Source organism: Cotesia glomerata, linkage group LG6 (genome assembly GCF_020080835.1).
Source record: "Cotesia glomerata isolate CgM1 linkage group LG6, MPM_Cglom_v2.3, whole genome shotgun sequence".
NCBI lineage: Eukaryota > Metazoa > Arthropoda > Insecta > Hymenoptera > Braconidae > Cotesia > Cotesia glomerata.
In genome coordinates this window covers 20,119,631-20,137,244 of record NC_058163.1, presented here as the reverse complement: position 1 = coordinate 20,137,244, position 17,614 = coordinate 20,119,631, and the positions used below count along the sequence as shown (strand labels likewise).

Here is a 17,614-nt window from a genome sequence, read left to right as displayed (position 1 = left end):
CTCCTCAATAACTTTTGTTAGAGCGTTGCTTTTCCCGATTGCGTATGAAATTTTGTCCATGAATGGTTCTTGATAATAAAAAAATCGACGATCCGTACTTATTTCATTCAGCTCCTCCAATAATGGTTGAGATAGAAAATTCTCGTTGAAAAGAAGCTTCATTAGGTCTTCTCGGTTCCCGGTGATGAACTTCCAATATGAAATTTTGTTTGATCCCATTTGTTTCTCTTCCAGGAATTGACGATGCTCCATCATTAATTGCTTTTGCTCACGACAGTATCCAAAGAATGTTGAATTTTCCTCTTCTTCCTTTTTCAGTAAGTCATAAACTTTCTGAAGAGTATCTTCTGTAGCATAAATTCCTATTTCATGCCGATTGATTATAAATAGTGCTAAAAGACATCGAAGATTTGAGCTTTGTTCTTTTAGCAACTCGACGTACTCTGCGTTGGTCCGTACATCCTCGTCGACGGCGTTTTCGTCAAAAGCAGCTAGATCTATTTTGGAATAGTCTAACTGCATAAGACCCATAGGGGTGTTGTACAGAAGATAAGTAACTGAAGCGTTGGATCCCATGTACACTGCCAAATCCAAAATTGTTGTTAAGTTTGGATAATTTTTAAACGAGCATTTGGCATTTAAATCAGCTCCAGCTTCATGTAACAAGATGATTCTTTCACAGTCGTTACTACCCTCCGGAGTGTGGGAATAAGAATATCTCAATCGATCTTTTCTGGTCAAATAGTTGAACACATAGTGCAAAGCAGTATTTCCCGAAGCGTCAACATCATTTACATTGGGCTTTTGTTCCAAAATAAATGAAAGTACTTTTAAATTACTTCGTTCTGCAGCTGCCATTAGTGGAGTCATACCCGATGGTGACTTCCAATTCACGTTTGCACCCATTCTCACAAGATTTTTCACGATTTTCAAATTCTTGCGTCGAATAGCGTAAAACAACGAGGTTGTCAGGGAATTATCCACATTGTTGTTCGTATTGGCACTATGTTTGATCAGCAACTTCGCAATTACTGATTGGTTCTTTTTAATTGCTAATGATATTAAATCATCACTGCACTGTCTGTTATTTTTGGTGGACTTTAATATTTTTTTAACGGTTTTTACGTCTCCTGACACAATAGCATCAACAAAATCTTTGCTGCTGGCCATAGTAATTGAGTTATACTTTTCGTCTTCTAAAAACGACAAAATCTTTTTACAAAAACGTAGATATTGATGTTTGTTTAACACTGTTTGAATTAAACACTGAGTTTAACTAGTTTCAAATAATGAGTTAAGCACTTTAACAGTAACAGTATTTGATTTTGGTTGACGAAAATAAAACTCTTTTACTTATTGATTTACAAATTTACTGCAAATTGAAAATCACTGAACAAACTTGGATTCTTTGAAGTTTTGATGTTCACGAGATAAAATTTCGATGAGAAATGATTTTGTAACTGAAATTAGACCTTACATAGGCAGATTCGATGGAGAGGGCGCTTCGTTAAGGCCAATAGCTATTCAAAGATTCTATATAATAATGGTTGTCATCGTCATTGGTAGTTAAGTATAGCAAAAATGTACAGTGAGTAATTGCTAATGACCATGACTTTTCATTTAATTACTGAATCTTTTATTGTATGAGACTACCTATGTAATGGTTTGGGTGGACAATAGGTTCTTACGGAGAAGACTGGCGCCACAGTTGCAGTTTCGACCTGAGGGTATAATTATGTACATTTTAAGAACCAAATGCACGCTTTAATTTCTTTCTTATGGCAATTAGTCAGAGTAAGAGAGCTTAATCCTTCATTGTACGGATATTGAAAAGTAATTGAAATTTTATTATTTATTAGGTAGATTTCGTTAGAAATCTGACTATTGCATTAGTCTTCATGGTTGAATTTTCACTTGACTTTGCTATTATAATTCATAATTAGTCAAGCAAGTTTCAAAAATATCATTGGTTAAAAAATTTCCCTTGTGGAAATATTTCTCTGAAAAAACTCTGAAAAAGTCTTTAGAAGTCTGAATAAGACTTTTTGAAAGTCTTACTTTCTCTGAAAAAGACAGAAAAAGTCTTACTATGTCTGAATAACTCTGACAAAGTCTGACAAACTCTGAAAAAGTCAAATATTCTCTGAAATTTCGGACTTTCGAGAAGAGTTATTAAGACTTAGTAAGACTTTTTCAGATTTATTTTATCAAATAAATTAAGCATAACAGAAAAATTTTTTCAGAGTTTTGAAGTGTGAAAAAGACTTCTTACGAAAAATTTGTTTAGTTAACTAAAATTATTCTAGTAAAAAATAGCTTAGCTATAATGCAGTAAATTTAATAATTTTTTTTAGTGACATAATGTTATAATACCTTTTTACTATAAAGATGTTCTTTAAATACTAAACTTCGTAATAGATATTTGAATTTTTAAAACTACATAATAATAAATTATTATTAATTATATACTCTAAAATTTTAAGCTTAAAAACTATTTCTATATGATTCTACAGAAAATTACAATAATATTATAATGAAAAATAAAAATTTTCACGGAAACTTTCGCTATACCGATTCTCAGAACAGTTGACCCTCGACCAAAATCAATTACACTTCACTCTGGTGGAATAAAAATAATGTTATCAATTTATCTTTATCTAACTTAAAAATTAAATAAAAGAGCAAAGTAAGCATCTTTTAGCAACTTTTTTTCCTAATTAAAAGCAGACTTTGTACTTGCAGAAAAAAAAATAAGTCGTTCCAAAAGGGAAATGGTACAATAATTATTGATAAATTACACAGTAAGAAAATGTATGGTTGAAATTCTACATTTCGGCAATAGTTTACTATCTAGACAAACTTTTAACATATTCTTAAAGAAAATTAAATACTTTAAAAAAGAAACATATAAATTTTCAAAAAATTCACTCTTGGTTGGAAAGTTTTTTAAGATTAAAATTGAAATCGTGATGTGGTATATTAATTAAAAAAAAAAAAAAAATCTCAATCAGTTCAATCTTGAAAAAATGACAGCTTTTTGAAAACAAATAAATACATCTTTTCATAAATTAAAAATTTGGTTTGTGGGGTATAAAAGTTTCTGGAAATTTTAGAAAATACTTTCGATAGGGTACATAATAGATGAATAAATTACAGCTAAATCCAGTACGGTTGGGTTAAGGTTGCAATCGTCGAACTGTTTTTTTAGAACTTTGAATGGCTCTGTCTAGATATTTATTCATCGCCCGTAAATGCAAATCGATAACTCCCTTGGAATAGTTACGCTCTTTTAAAAAATGCCGATAATGTATAGATAGTAGTTCTAGTTTTCTAGCATCTAATTCTTCACGGTCAGCTGTATTTTTTTGTTTCCAAACGACTAGTTTTGAAATTGCTTCTAGACCCCATATTGCATGTGACATAATTTTTATGAATTTGGAAGGCTCAGTTCCATCAAATGCATTCCGGGATTCTGAGCTCGGTATATAAATATCGTCTCCAACATGAAACATATCATTTTCAAGATAATAGTAGGGATTATAACGGTCATGTTGCTGTTGTTGTTGTTGTTGTTGGTGCTGTTGCTGTTGTTGCTGATGTTGTTGCTGTTGATGAAAAGCTATTTTCAATCTAAATTTTTGATTTTGACGTTTTAGTTTTACTATTTCCTCTTCCTTCATTCGATTGTCTTCTAATAGTCGCGGCACCAATGGATTTGAGTCAACTTTCTGAAAACGAAATACATTGATTGAGTGATGTTACGAAATTTATCGTTAAATAATCGAAGTAATAAGTATAAACAAAATATTATATGAGAAACGATAATATTAAGCTTACCGAGATTTTTGCTAAAATGGGTCGGTTGAGATTTTTATCTTTTTCTGTTGATATTGTAGGTGGATTCTGCGAAAAGATAATTATGTTATTCTATACCGTTATTACTTATAAGTGAGATTCAATACATTTTTTTTATTATTAAAAAAAAAAAAAAAAAAAAAAAAAAAAAATATTAACGTTTTTTCTCACTCATTAAAATTCCCTATTATATGAATAAGAGTTTTGTTATTTTTTATTTTTACGAATGAATATTTTAAAGATTAATTGTTCATTATTTCTGTCTGTTTTAGAAGCAAAGTTTACAATTGAATAAATTTACTGAAAATGTGTACTATTAATACTTTAATTATTTTTCAAAAAACTCTAACGTAAGCAGTTGAATGAAAAAAATTGAAAAGAAAAGACGATTCAATTGATAGTCGAATTTTTATGTATAATTTATTCAATATTTTTCTGCCTGCAAACTTTGGTCACTAAGTATATTGGCTTAATTTTTATACAATTAAACCTTATAAAAATTATTTCCTTACAGGGAAGTAAATATATTGAAATTAAAATTTAAGTAAAGATTGTTTTTTTTTTTTTTTTCAATTTATTTAATTCAAAGATATTGAGAACTTTATCACATTTTGGATAATAATATTGAACTATATTTCTCAATATTTATTTTATTCTATAAATCATCACTCAGACGTTCGCTATCTAAGACAAATTGTTGATACAAATAAACTAAATTTAGATGTACGAAGGCAGAGGATCATTAGAATAGTTATGTAGATTTAGATTTACTTCAATTTACATAGCTCTCTCGTCGTCTTATAATCGGAGAAAATTTTGAATTTTTTTGTAAACCATAATAAATCTTCATGGCTGCGAAAATTGCAGACCAATCTAATAAGCAATTAGAGATTTTATATTTAAACAAAATATGAAATATGTAAAAATAAGTGCGTTTTTTTTTCTATTAATATAATTTATACAGGGTGATTGAGCATTATTTTCACAGCGAAAAAATTTAGAAAATGGAGACGATTTTAAGCATAAAATTCCTCAGTTATTTATGAAAATTTTAAGTAGTTTTCGAGTTATTCACGATTTTAATTCACCAATCGTATGCGAGAACTGGAATTGAAAAAAAAAATAAAAAAGAATGAATATTACAATTTAGCAACGTCGCAATAGTTAACTTTAATCATTCATTAATTTTTTATTTATTTAAAAAGTCCGAATTCTATAAAAATTCATAAGGATAAAACAAAACACGTTATCAATCTCGAATATAATTTTAAGCAAATTGTCTTTGCTTTACTTTTTTACTATTTCAATAATTAACTATAATTACAGGCATTTTTATATTCATAATAATAAATATAATATCAGCATAAAAAATAAGACAAAATTCAAGTCAAAAATTAAAACAAAATTCAAGACAAAAAATAAGACTAAAATCAAGACAGAAAGTAAGACCAAATTAATTAAAGTCAAAATTCAAGACAAAAAATAAGTCTTGATTTTTGTCTTACTTTCTCTTGATTTTTGTCTTATTTTTTGTCTTACTTTTTTGAACGCTTCACGTAATAATTACCGTAACTCCTATTCTTTCCCGCATCACAGCATTATTTATATTTGTAAAAATGCTTGCCGTAAGATGGACGGTGTGGCTTAATGTATATAGAATAAGCGAATGGAAATTTAGTATAGACCGGATAGCTCAAATGGTAGAGTAGCCGACATGTCTTTGGAAAGTTCTGGGTTCGAATCCCAGTCCGAGCTATCTAATAATTTTTTCTCGCATATTCTATAAACTCACATTAAGATGATCCTCTCCACATTCCTTTCTCAATCCTTTCCTACCAATATCCTGTTACGTGAATGTGAAACGCTTCACGTAATAATTACTGTAACTCCTATTCTTTCCCGCATCACAGCATTATTTATATCCCACAAAAAACAGTTTCACTGTAAACCGCCGCGCCAAGTACACGTCTAACTATTGTTACAAACTATAATAATTCAATTTTTACAAAAAACTATTGAATCGAAAAAAAAAAAACGAGTACAAAAAATTTTTTAGATTAAAAAAACATTAAAGACAGTAAATATTAAGGAAAAAAATTTAATGTATTTGGTGAGCATCATTCGAATACTTTCATTATCCACAGTTTTTAAAATTTATACTTGTAGTGTGAATTGTATAGCACACCAAGTACACTAAATTTTTTTCCTTAGTATTTACTGTCTTTAATGTTTTTTTAATCTAAAAAATTTTTTGTACTTCGTTTTTTTTTTTCGATTCAATAGTTTTTTGTAAAAATTGAATTATTATAGTTTGTAACAATAGTTGGACGTGTACTTGGCGCGGCGGTTTACAGTGAAACTGTTTTTTGTGGGATATATCTTTTTTTTGTAAAGAGTATATTAAGTGACATAATCAAATATTTTATAAATATTTTAAAATTCCAAATATGTACTTCTCAAGTAATTCAGCTGATTCTTTATGCATGAATTTTTGTAATAATTTAATTACAAACAAAATTACTACAATACTTGACGCGCGTGACTAACCAATGTGACATCTAAAATATAGCGGTAATGATTTTGTGGCTCCACCTACTCTCATATATTGAAATGTTAAACTAAAGACCAACTACTTATATCGGCGCTAAGTTCAGTACTTAGTATATTAACTACTTAGATGGTAGAATAACAGGGTTAAGTGGTGCCAACTTGGAAATAAGAAAATTCGCCCTAAATTTGTAAAATCTCTCGTAGAATCGAAAACAGGCGCAAGCAAAAGTTTTCAAACTGGCGATATATTAAATAATTGTTAAGATCCAATAATTTTTTGTAATATATGCATAATTGGTAAAAAGAAACTTATTAACAATGATGTCAAGTGTTAGTGTCTTAGCAATAATAAAAAAATATAAAGCTAAATATGTGAGGAGGTTATGTTGACATATGATGAGAGAATAGAGACACGTTGTCTCACGCCATATATTGGACGTGTACTTGGTGCGGACACTATCGTGTCTCCGGATTTGTAAATATTTTGAAACAAAATTTAAATTGGATAAACATAAAATGTCTGTACATTAGCAAAACTGAAAAAAATATTTTTTTTAATCCGTGGCTCATAAGAAAAATCGAAAAAATTTTCAAAATAAATTTACAGTCATTGATTTTCATAAATGATGATAAATTCAATCGTTTCCACTCATATCATTTAACTATGTATTTTATGTGTTCATCTATTTCATATTAATATTACTATTAGAATAATAAGATTAAGGCTAACTTACAAGGTGATACTTATAAAAAGCTACTTGAGAAAAAAAAATTAATTAAGCTCAATTGTAAAAATTTTTTGATATTGATTGAAATTAGCTGACAACTGTCAATTGTTATTAATTTTATAATAAATTAATTGCAATAAAAAAAAATGCTTCTAAACATTTCCACAATTACAATTTTTTTTTTTAATTATTCACATATGAAATTTTTTTATTAAATGTTTTTACAACAATTTAATTGCTATAAAATTGTAAAAAAATTTTTAATGTTTATCAACTTCAGTGTCTTAAAATTTTTTTCTGCCCTCCAGGCGGAAAGTGGCAACTTTCGGCCCGCTGCGCTAAACGAAATTGCCGCTTTCCGCCTCTGTCGGACAGAAAAATAGTATACAAACCTATGGCAGGAAAATAATAAATATCTCAGACCACATATATGTCGACCTCGGCTTCGCCTCGGGCAACATATATGTGTTCTGAGACATTTCTCATTTTCTTGCCACAGGTGTGTAATATACTATTTCTGCCCTCCAGGCGGAAAGTGGCAACTTTCGGCCCGCTGCGCTAAACGAAATTGCCGCTTTCCGCCTCTGTCGGACAGAAAAATAGTATACAAACCTATGGCAGGAAAATAATAAATATCTCAGATCACATATATGTCGACCTCGGCTTCGCCTCGGGCAACATATATGTGTTCTGAGACATTTCTCATTTTCTTGCCACAGGTGTGTAATATACTATTTATTTTTAGTTAAACATGAAACATTTATTTACGCGTCAAACAATTAAAAATTCTATTTTACTTATATGACATTAAAGGTAGTAGATACTTGACCATTTTTTAATTTTATTTAACAATTAAATTTGTTCTGAAAAATTATTTTTAAAACATTGTATTTTTAATTATTTAAAATTTCTACATGTCATTTTTTGCGGCAATTTATTTCTTAAAAAAATTTTAAAAACTATCAAATATCTGATATTTTAATTTTAATTTTACTCATGGCTTACCTGATAAATGTAAAATGATACATTTGAATCGTTCGTTGTCGTTCTTGTAACTATACACATTGTTTCTAGTTAAAACACCGTATTCACTAAAATTACGAATGTGACAGGTTTCGACAATAATTTTTCTATTGTTGTCACGAGGAACTTTTACCAATGCAAACTTCATTTTATATGAAAATAAGTTTTTATTTAATGAAACCGAAATATACTGTACGGCACACGGCACAGAAAAACACGTTAAAGATCACACCCGATAAACATTCCAAGAAAGTACAAATGAATAGTACAGTCGACGCTCTCTGTATTGGACCTCTCTGTATTTGACCACATTCTTCCTCTGTATTTGACGATTTTACACAGCTCTTATGGACAAGGACGAGTCAAATACAGAGAATGGTCCTGTACGGGCGAGTCAAATACAAAGAGCGTTGACTGTAAAAGCCTGTCTGTCCGTCTCCGAGCACTACAGTTTAATATGCGTCTGCTGTGTGTCACACAGAAGTAAACCAAACTAACGATACCCCTCCCCCACCCCCTTCGTTAGTCGCGTCTCCGATGAGTTATTGTAAAAGTCTTTGTAACCGCGGGAATAAAGAAAATGCTACCACCGAATTATCTTTACACTTTCTGTTGTTACACTTGTTTGTAACATATACATATGTATTTTTGTATGTATAGTTTTTTAGTGATATAGCTAACATGAGATATTTAACAAGCTTAACATAGAAAAAAATTTTGTAGTGCCTTTATGATAATTACTGATATTTATTTAGTTAACTACTAGCAATCTTTTAAATTAATTAATGGATTCTTGATTTTATATTTAAAAAAATAAAAACTTGAATCTTTAAATTTATATTAAATATAATGTATATTATATTATGTAATTATATATATTATTATATGGTATTTTTACAACTGTGCTATATTGTAAATAATATAGATTATTAAGAAAATTTATAAAATTTTAAGAAAAATTTAACACAACAACAAATCGTACGATTTCCCCCGTGCATGTATAAGGGAAAAACTGACTTTCAAATAGATATAAATTTTTAAAAATTATTTTTTAGTTTGTAAGTTAATAATGAATCTACACGGTGAGAAATTTCCATTATTTTTTATTCTGCATGGATTTTAGATATTACAATGGTGCATATTACTAGTGAACCTTATTGACTCAGAATAAAATTTTACAATGGCCCATAGTAATTTCCGAAACAAATGAAATCAGACATAGTAAATGGTAAAAATTGAAATGTACCATAGTAAAATGAAATATGCAATAATTTAAATTTCCGAATGTACTATAGAAAAAAAAATAAGAAAACGTTTGTAAAAATAAAAAATTTTAGAGTAAAATGTTTTTAGCAATCAAAAAATATCAAACCAAACAAGATTTTTTTGTTTGCAATAATTTTAAAAATATTTTTTAAAATATAGTTTTTATTTTTTTTTCATTTTTAACAATGAACGTAGGATTTATTTTGGCAGTTAATTTTATTATGTATAATTATAAACACAATATATAACTTTTACATTATTTTTTATTATTATTAGAAGTGTCGGTTGCAGATTAACCATCAAATGTTTGTTTTCATTTTAATTTTTCACGGTAAATTATTAAATATTTTATTATTTATGAATCTTACAAATTTTCATTAACTATTCATGTCTTAATGGATTTATAAACTAATATTTATTTAAAACTTAATGTTTATTGCAATTTTCATAACACCGTTAACCACTACTGATAGCGTCTGTAGACTTATGTTGACAAAACAAAGCAGCACGAAAAAATGAAAGAGCGCGCGTCGCGACTGACGCGCATACGTTTACTATGGGACATTTGAAAATTTCATAGTCACAATTTTAAATTTAAACCGAGTACACGTGACTAAATGTGAAACTTTTTTATAAATTTTTATTGTCGACTGAGCAACAGAAATTTTACTATGGAACTATAATGAAAAGTTTTAAGCACACTAACAGTTTTTGTTCTGTCAGTTTACGAAAATTTTTTATATATGTTTATGTAACAGTTGCATGGTCAAATTTACTATGGTCCCTAGTAAACATTGATTGGTACAATATGATATTCTTAAATTTTTATGGTAATATTTTGAATTGAGTCATTAAGGTTCAGTCTTATTATGTATGCATAGTAAATTTCTACAGAAATTTCTCACCGTGTACCTAAAGATAACATTAACAAGTTGTAGAAAAATTTTTTTTAATTTTAATTCTTATAAAGTAAAAATCATGTTTTGTAGATTAAAAAATGAAAAATAATAAATTGAATAATTTGTTTCAATCATCTTCCTAAACGATCATAAATAAATGTAAAAAATTTCTTTTTTTTTTTTAAACAAAGTATTTTCGCTTTGATAATACCAATTTTCATCGATTTTTGACGTGATAACGTCTTATAAATCGATGAACACCGACTGCACGCACGAAAAAGTATCACGTTCCGCCTGAGCCTGAGCCTGCAAGCGAGCGCAAGTCAGATATTTTAGCAAGAAATTAATATAAAAAGGCCAACGAAAAAGCAAATTGAAGCTAAAACAATGGGTTATCTAATACATGCATTGCTTTGAATAAAAAAAAAATGCTTTCAAGCCTGCGAACAAAAAAAAATTCAACAAAATTGTCAAAATTAATTTTTTAGATTATTATTTCAAATTGCACAATAACCGCAGCTTATTAAAGTTTTTGACTGCAAGATCCAGAAACTAGAACCTGAAAGATTAAAAATGCTTTTCTTAGGCTAGAAATAATCTTTATTTACATCAATAAAGTATCTTAAAAATCACTTGAGCATTTAAAGTTTTTTGGTTCCCTTTATTATTTTATACCGTCAGTTAAATATAATATGATACCTTTATTTTTTGTAAAAACGAATGCAATCGTCTGATCGTTGCTTAATCAGCGATAAAACATTTTTATAGACTTACTAGCTATTTAAGTTACTACCCATGATACTAAAAATGTCAAATGTTCTATAAAAAGCCTTATTTGATTTACGCAGTTGATTTTCCTACAAAAAGTCGCATTAAAGAAAGAAAGACAGAGATAATTTTTGGAAATTTTCTTATTAATTATTACTCTCACATGCTCTGACTATTTACTTCTAATTACGCCAAGTGTTTAATATGTTATTTCTTTGCATCACCTACATTTTTTATTGAAATCTGAACGTCACTTTTTGTAAAATAAAATAAAAAATATAGTTTCTCATAAAATTTTATGTTTAACGCTATAACTTTGAAAGCTCAACATTTTTCTTATGGTTCTCCGTAGCACTCTAAAATGTAACCTGTTTATTATCTTATTATAATGTACTAGTATGCCAAGTTTCATAAAATTTTGACCGTCAATTCTATGATCGAGGATATTACCTTAAACAATTATTTTCACGCCAATATGATAAATTTCAGATTCAATAGAAGAACTATCGGATGAAAATCTTCGCGTCCGAGACCCGAAGATAAATAACCCCTCAGCTCTGGATACGTCTACAGATGATGGTGATGAAGATAGGGAATCGGGGGTCACTAAGTCTAAACTAGTGAGAAAGGGATAAACAAAATTTATTAACTTAATAGCTGTATATTCCATAGCAGAATTATTAATGTAATAATAACTTTTGTTAATTTGTACTTACAGATCAAGAAACAAAATGAATCGAAGATTAAAAAGCAAAGAACAGAAGAAATAATTCAAGCTTATCAAAAAATTCAAAAAGGAAAATCTGAAAAAGTATGTAAAAAAAAATCAGAAAAATAAGCAAGTGTTAAGATTTCTATACTTAAGCTTACTAGTTGTTTTAATAATTTATTGTATATTAATATTACTTATCTCGTTTAAGATCACTATTGACACCCATTCAGGTGACGACTCATTGTCAGAAAATGATGAAATTGAACAAAACTCGTCTGATCATGAAAATAATCGAGAAAATGGAAGAGTGATCAGAAGGAATCGAATCATTAGCGGGACCGACTCTGAAAATGATATGTTTGATGGATCACAAGAGCAACACATTGAACCAGTTGTTATTATCAATGAAAATAATCTTGCTGACCAAGAAGAGACGGATGAGTATAATAGTAAGGTATGACTAAGCATTTCTTATAAATTAATTATGAGTTAAGAAATGAGCTATTTTTTAAATAATTATTTTGAATATCTATCAAGATTGACTTAATTTTAATGTTATCACTAACAGTACCGTCATGCATTGATTTTTATTTCCCAAAATTTTTGGCTATTTTTATAAATGTCGGCATAGTACTTTTGTTAAAATTTAAAGTTAAAGTGAGGTGAAAATTTTAGATAATTCATTTCGCTTATAAAAGTATCAACAAATTTTAATATACTTTTATATGCATTTTACAATAATTATTGATTTAATTCAAAGAAAGAAACTCATAATTTTCCAATTTTATTGATTAGTCAGACATACAAATTTTAAAGAAAATAGAATAGCAAAATATTTATCAAATTGATCTGAAACTTTTAAAACAAAAAATGATTGTGTGTTGGAAATTTAGCTGTAAATGTATAAAAAGAAAGTCAACCATGCAACATATGCTGATAAAAATTATCTTGATTCAAAAGATTAATTCTTAGATCAAAAATATTATTTTGAAAAGTTTAATCATCTAAAATCGAGTAAAAAACTGACGATAATTATTCAAAATATTAAAAATTTACTAAAATTTTCAAATTTAACAAATGAACAGAAAATATTTCAATTTTTAAGTTTGTATATTTATTCATTAATTAATCAAATCATTCTAAAGACAATTTGCTGAATGTAAATAAAGTATTACCAATAAAAATGCGATCTTTTAGTCTTGTAGTCGTTTATCCAAGGAACGCGAAATTCGAAAAAAAAATTTTTTAAATAAGTTTAGGGGAAAGCTTCCAAATATTGACCAGTTTAAATAAATTAATTGTAAATTTATGGAAAGAACTCATGAGCTGAAGCAAGTATTATGGTTTTTTTTATAGTTATAATTATTAAATTAATAATTATCTAATCTACAATAGTCTTTTTTCCATATAATTATTAAATTTCCATAAGTTTTGTAGCCATTAAATAAATGAATCTTTATGAGATATTATCTTGATCTGATTAATCAAATAGTTATTTAAAATAAAATAAAAGAAAAGATATTTAACGACAGTATAATTGAATTATATTAAAGTAAATGGCCGGAATTAAACTAATATTAAGTACTATGGATAATTTATAACACCAATTGTTCAAAAAATAATTCAAAAAATATTAATATTTGATATTGAATTGTTTGGACAAATCCTTAGTTAATGATTATAAACTAATTTATTTTATATAAATTGAAATATAAATTTTAGTTATTACTCATTAAATATACTAGACATTGTATAATTTGCCATTCGGCTAAGCCCTGGCATATAAATCCAATAAATAAATAAATAAGTCAATAAATTGATCATAAATGACCAATCATTGCAAGGTTAAGTTATAATTACCAGTTTTCACAACTTTCAAATGTTTGTACACAAATATTTTTTATTTTTATTCTAAAAATTGTGTATATTTTTTGTGCATGCACAAATATTTATTTCAAGTATAATTACAAATTAATAATTATGCTCTGAATATTAAATAAAAATACTAGACTTTTTTAAATTGAATTTTCATGCTGCCTGGTCAATATTTGGTTCTTTAACTCTCGATAAAAATTTTATTTTTTAATAAAATTCTCATGATATACTACTTTCAATAATTAAAGGGTTTTATAAAAAAATTGAAATTATATTTATACTTCTATTTCAAAATAATGTATTTCGATCAATTTTTTTCCGATTTTTTCATTAAAGCAAGAAACTAAAGAAATATTTTTTTTTTCTAATTTTTTGCTACTCAATGAAAATATTAAGGTATTTTGTGTTCATCAATATTTGTGTATTTAAATTTTGATAAACAAATAAAAACAAGTAATTTGCTTCATTTTATGAAAACTCCGATGAATATCGTAAAAATATGCTTATATACAAGGTGATTCAGAATTACTTTTACAGCGAGAAAATTTAGGTCGAAGGGACGATTCCAAGCATAAAGTTCCTCAGTCATTATTAAAAATTTTTAGTAGTTTTCGAATTATTCGCGGTTTTAATTCACCAATCATATGTGAGAATTAGAAACTGGAATTTAAAAAAATATTAGAAAGAATGAATATTACAATTTAGCAACGTCGCAATAGTTAACTTCAAGTCATACATTAATTTTTAATTTATTTAAAAAATTAGAATTCTATTAAAATTCATAAAGATAAAACAAAACACATTATCAATCTCGAATATAATTTTAAGCAAATTGTCTTTGCTTTACTTGTTTACTATTTCAATAAATGATTATAATTAAAGGCATTTTTATGTTTATGATATTAAATGTAATATCAGCATACAGAAATTATCCGATTTTACTTCTGTTAATTCAAATAAATACAGCATGTAAAAATTTCATTTTTGGAAATTTTAACATCTAACGGTTGAAATTAAAAGGAGAGACAAACTTAGACAAAAAGTTAAAAAAATTAAAGACAAAATTGAAGATAAAAAATAAGACAAAATTCAAGTCAAAAATTAAAACAAAATTCAAGACAAAAATTAAGACTAAAATCAAGACAAAAAAGTAAGACAAAAAATAAGACAAAAATCAAGACAGAAAGTAAGACAAAAATCAAGACTTATTTTTTGTCTTGAATTTTGACTTTAATTAATTTGGTCTTACTTTCTGTCTTGATTTTAGTCTTATTTTTTGTCTTGAATTTTGTTTTAATTTTTGACTTGAATTTTGTCTTATTTTTTATGCTGATATTATATTTATTATTATGAATATAAAAATGCCTGTAATTATAGTTAATTATTGAAATAGTAAAAAAGTAAAGCAAAGACAATTTGCTTAAAATAATATTCGAGATTGATAACGTGTTTTGTTTTATCCTTATGAATTTTTATAGAATTCAGACTTTTTAAATAAATAAAAAATTAATGAATGATTAAAGTTAACTATTGCGACGTTGCTAAATTGTAATATTCATTCTTTTTTATATTTTTTTAAATTCCAGTTCTCGCATACGATTGGTGAATTAAAATCGTGAATAACTCGAAAACTACTTAAAATTTCCATAAATAACTGAGGAATTTTATGCTTAAAATCGTCTCCATTTTCTAAATTTTTTCGCTGTGAAAATAATGCTCAATCACCCTGTATATATTATATTAATAGAAAAAAAAACGCACTTATTTTTACATATTTTATATTTTGTTTAAATATAAAATCTCTAATTGATTATTAGATTGGTCTGCAATTTTCGCGGCCATGAAAAGATTTATTATGGTTTACAAAAAAATTCAAAATTTTCTCCGATTATAAGACGACCAGAGAGCTATGTAAATTAAAGTAAATCTAAATCCACATAACTATTCTAATGATCCTCTGCCTTCGTACATCTAAATAGCTATTTTCTTTATAATCATGCACTGATAAAAAATAACTAGATTCAAAAGAAAACTTATTGAAGCAAGAATATCATTTTGAAGAGTTCAATCATATTGAGTCAAGTTAGAAAATTCTTCACCCGAAAAATTTTTGCTCATTCAAATCAATTTTACTTGCTTTGTTGATTAAACTATTCAAAGTGATATTTTTGGTTCAAGAATTTTTTTCTTGAGTCAAGATAACTTTTTTTACCAGTTTATTTGTATCAACAATTTGTCTTAGATAGCGAACGTCTGAGTGATGATTTATAGAATAAAATAAATATTGAGAAATATAGTTCAATATTATTATCCAAAATGTGATAAAGTTCTCAATATCTTTGAATTAAATAAATTGAAAAAAAAAAAAAAAACAATCTTTACTTAAATTTTAATTTCAATGTATTTACTTCCCTGTAAGGAAATAATTTTTATAAGGTTTAATTGTATAAAAATTAAGCCAATATACTTAGTGACCAAAGTTTGCAGGCAGAAAAATATTGAATAAATTATACATAAAAATTCGACTATCAATTGAATCGTCTTTTCTTTTCAATTTTTTTCATTCAACTGCTTACGTTAGAGCTTTTTGAAAAATAATTAAAGTATTAATAGTACACATTTTCAGTAAATTTATTCAATTGTAAACTTTGCTTCTAAAACAGACAGAAATAATGAACAATTAATCTTTAAAATGTTCATTCGTAAAAATAAAAAATTAGGAAAACGGTTGACCCTGAAGGCCATCCCTGCAACTCCCCGCTACTTTCGTAATTAAGCGCTCAACATCGCACATTACGTTTTTAAACTCAAAGAGCTCGAAAAACATAATTTTTGTGTAATTTTGAGCTTTCCGAGCTCAAAAGTCTGATAGAAGTTTAATAAAACACTATTTTTTGAATTTTCAAACCGCAATAACTTTTGAATGAATGAACCGATTTTCAGGCGGTTGGCGACATTCGACGCAGTTTTTCAAATTCTATGATACATTTTTAAACACAAATTGATTAAGAGCTGATTAGTTTTTGGAATTGATCGGTCGAGCCGTTTAAAAGTTATTCGAAAAAAACCACATTTGGAAAAAAATTTTTCGGCAGTTTTTCTAAGATTTCTCAAAATCTATCGGGCCCAAATCAGTTCAACTTGTATTTAAAATCTAAGTTTAATCAAAGCTCTTTCTGGAATGGCACCAACCACTTGCGAATCAAACCGGTCAAGCCGTTCAAAAGTTATGAGAGGTTTACACACACACACACACACACACACACACACACACACACACACACACACACACACACACACACACACACACACACACACACACACACACACACACACACACATCCGTACATACATACAGACACTTTCGCGGGAATCGTCAGGGAAGCTTCCTAAGACCTCAAAACGCTCTGAGAGTTTGACTGCAAAACTCGATTTTTAAGAAAAACGAGGTAAAAACAATAACAGTCCCGATTTTTAGGAAATTTTCCTAATTCTTTCTTAGCTATGGAAGCCGTTAAAAAGAAGTGTGTAAAGTTCAAAGAACAGTTATTAAAAATAAGAGTAACAAAATTTTGAGGCCTGTCCTCAGAAGTTTTAACAATCTATGCTTATAGTAATATGTATAAATTTACAAGAAGAATGTCTTGAAAAATTAAGTGAGAGAATTTTTCAGCACAGACCCTGAAAAATATATATATGGTCCTCAAGGAAGGTTGCACGCCATAAGTCCTCAAACAGAAGCCACATTCGCTCGAATATTGTATCAAATTTTGAACTCCTAATGTCCTTGAATTCTATAAGGAATGCTTTAAACATTGGAGATAGTCTTTCTGTACCTTTAACTTTGAAATTTATATATAAAAAAAAAAAAACTCTCATCCCCTGATTGCCAATTGTATTTTTAACGTAATTAAAAGAAAAAAAAATAGGGTGTCTCA

General features: G+C 27.6%; 1 protein-coding gene across 1 annotated transcript; it reads right to left on the bottom strand.

Moving 5' to 3' along the window:
• Positions 1-3,046: 3,046 nt before the first annotated feature.
• LOC123267539 (ras-interacting protein RIP3-like) lies at positions 3,047-3,905 on the bottom strand. Its single transcript, XM_044732210.1, has 2 exons — positions 3,838-3,905; positions 3,047-3,728 (listed from the first exon to the last, which is right to left on the bottom strand). Exon 2 carries the CDS (start codon positions 3,678-3,680, stop codon positions 3,177-3,179), a length of 504 nt encoding a protein of 167 aa, XP_044588145.1. The 5' UTR covers positions 3,681-3,728; positions 3,838-3,905; the 3' UTR covers positions 3,047-3,176.
• Between the last annotated feature and the right edge of the window lie 13,709 nt (positions 3,906-17,614).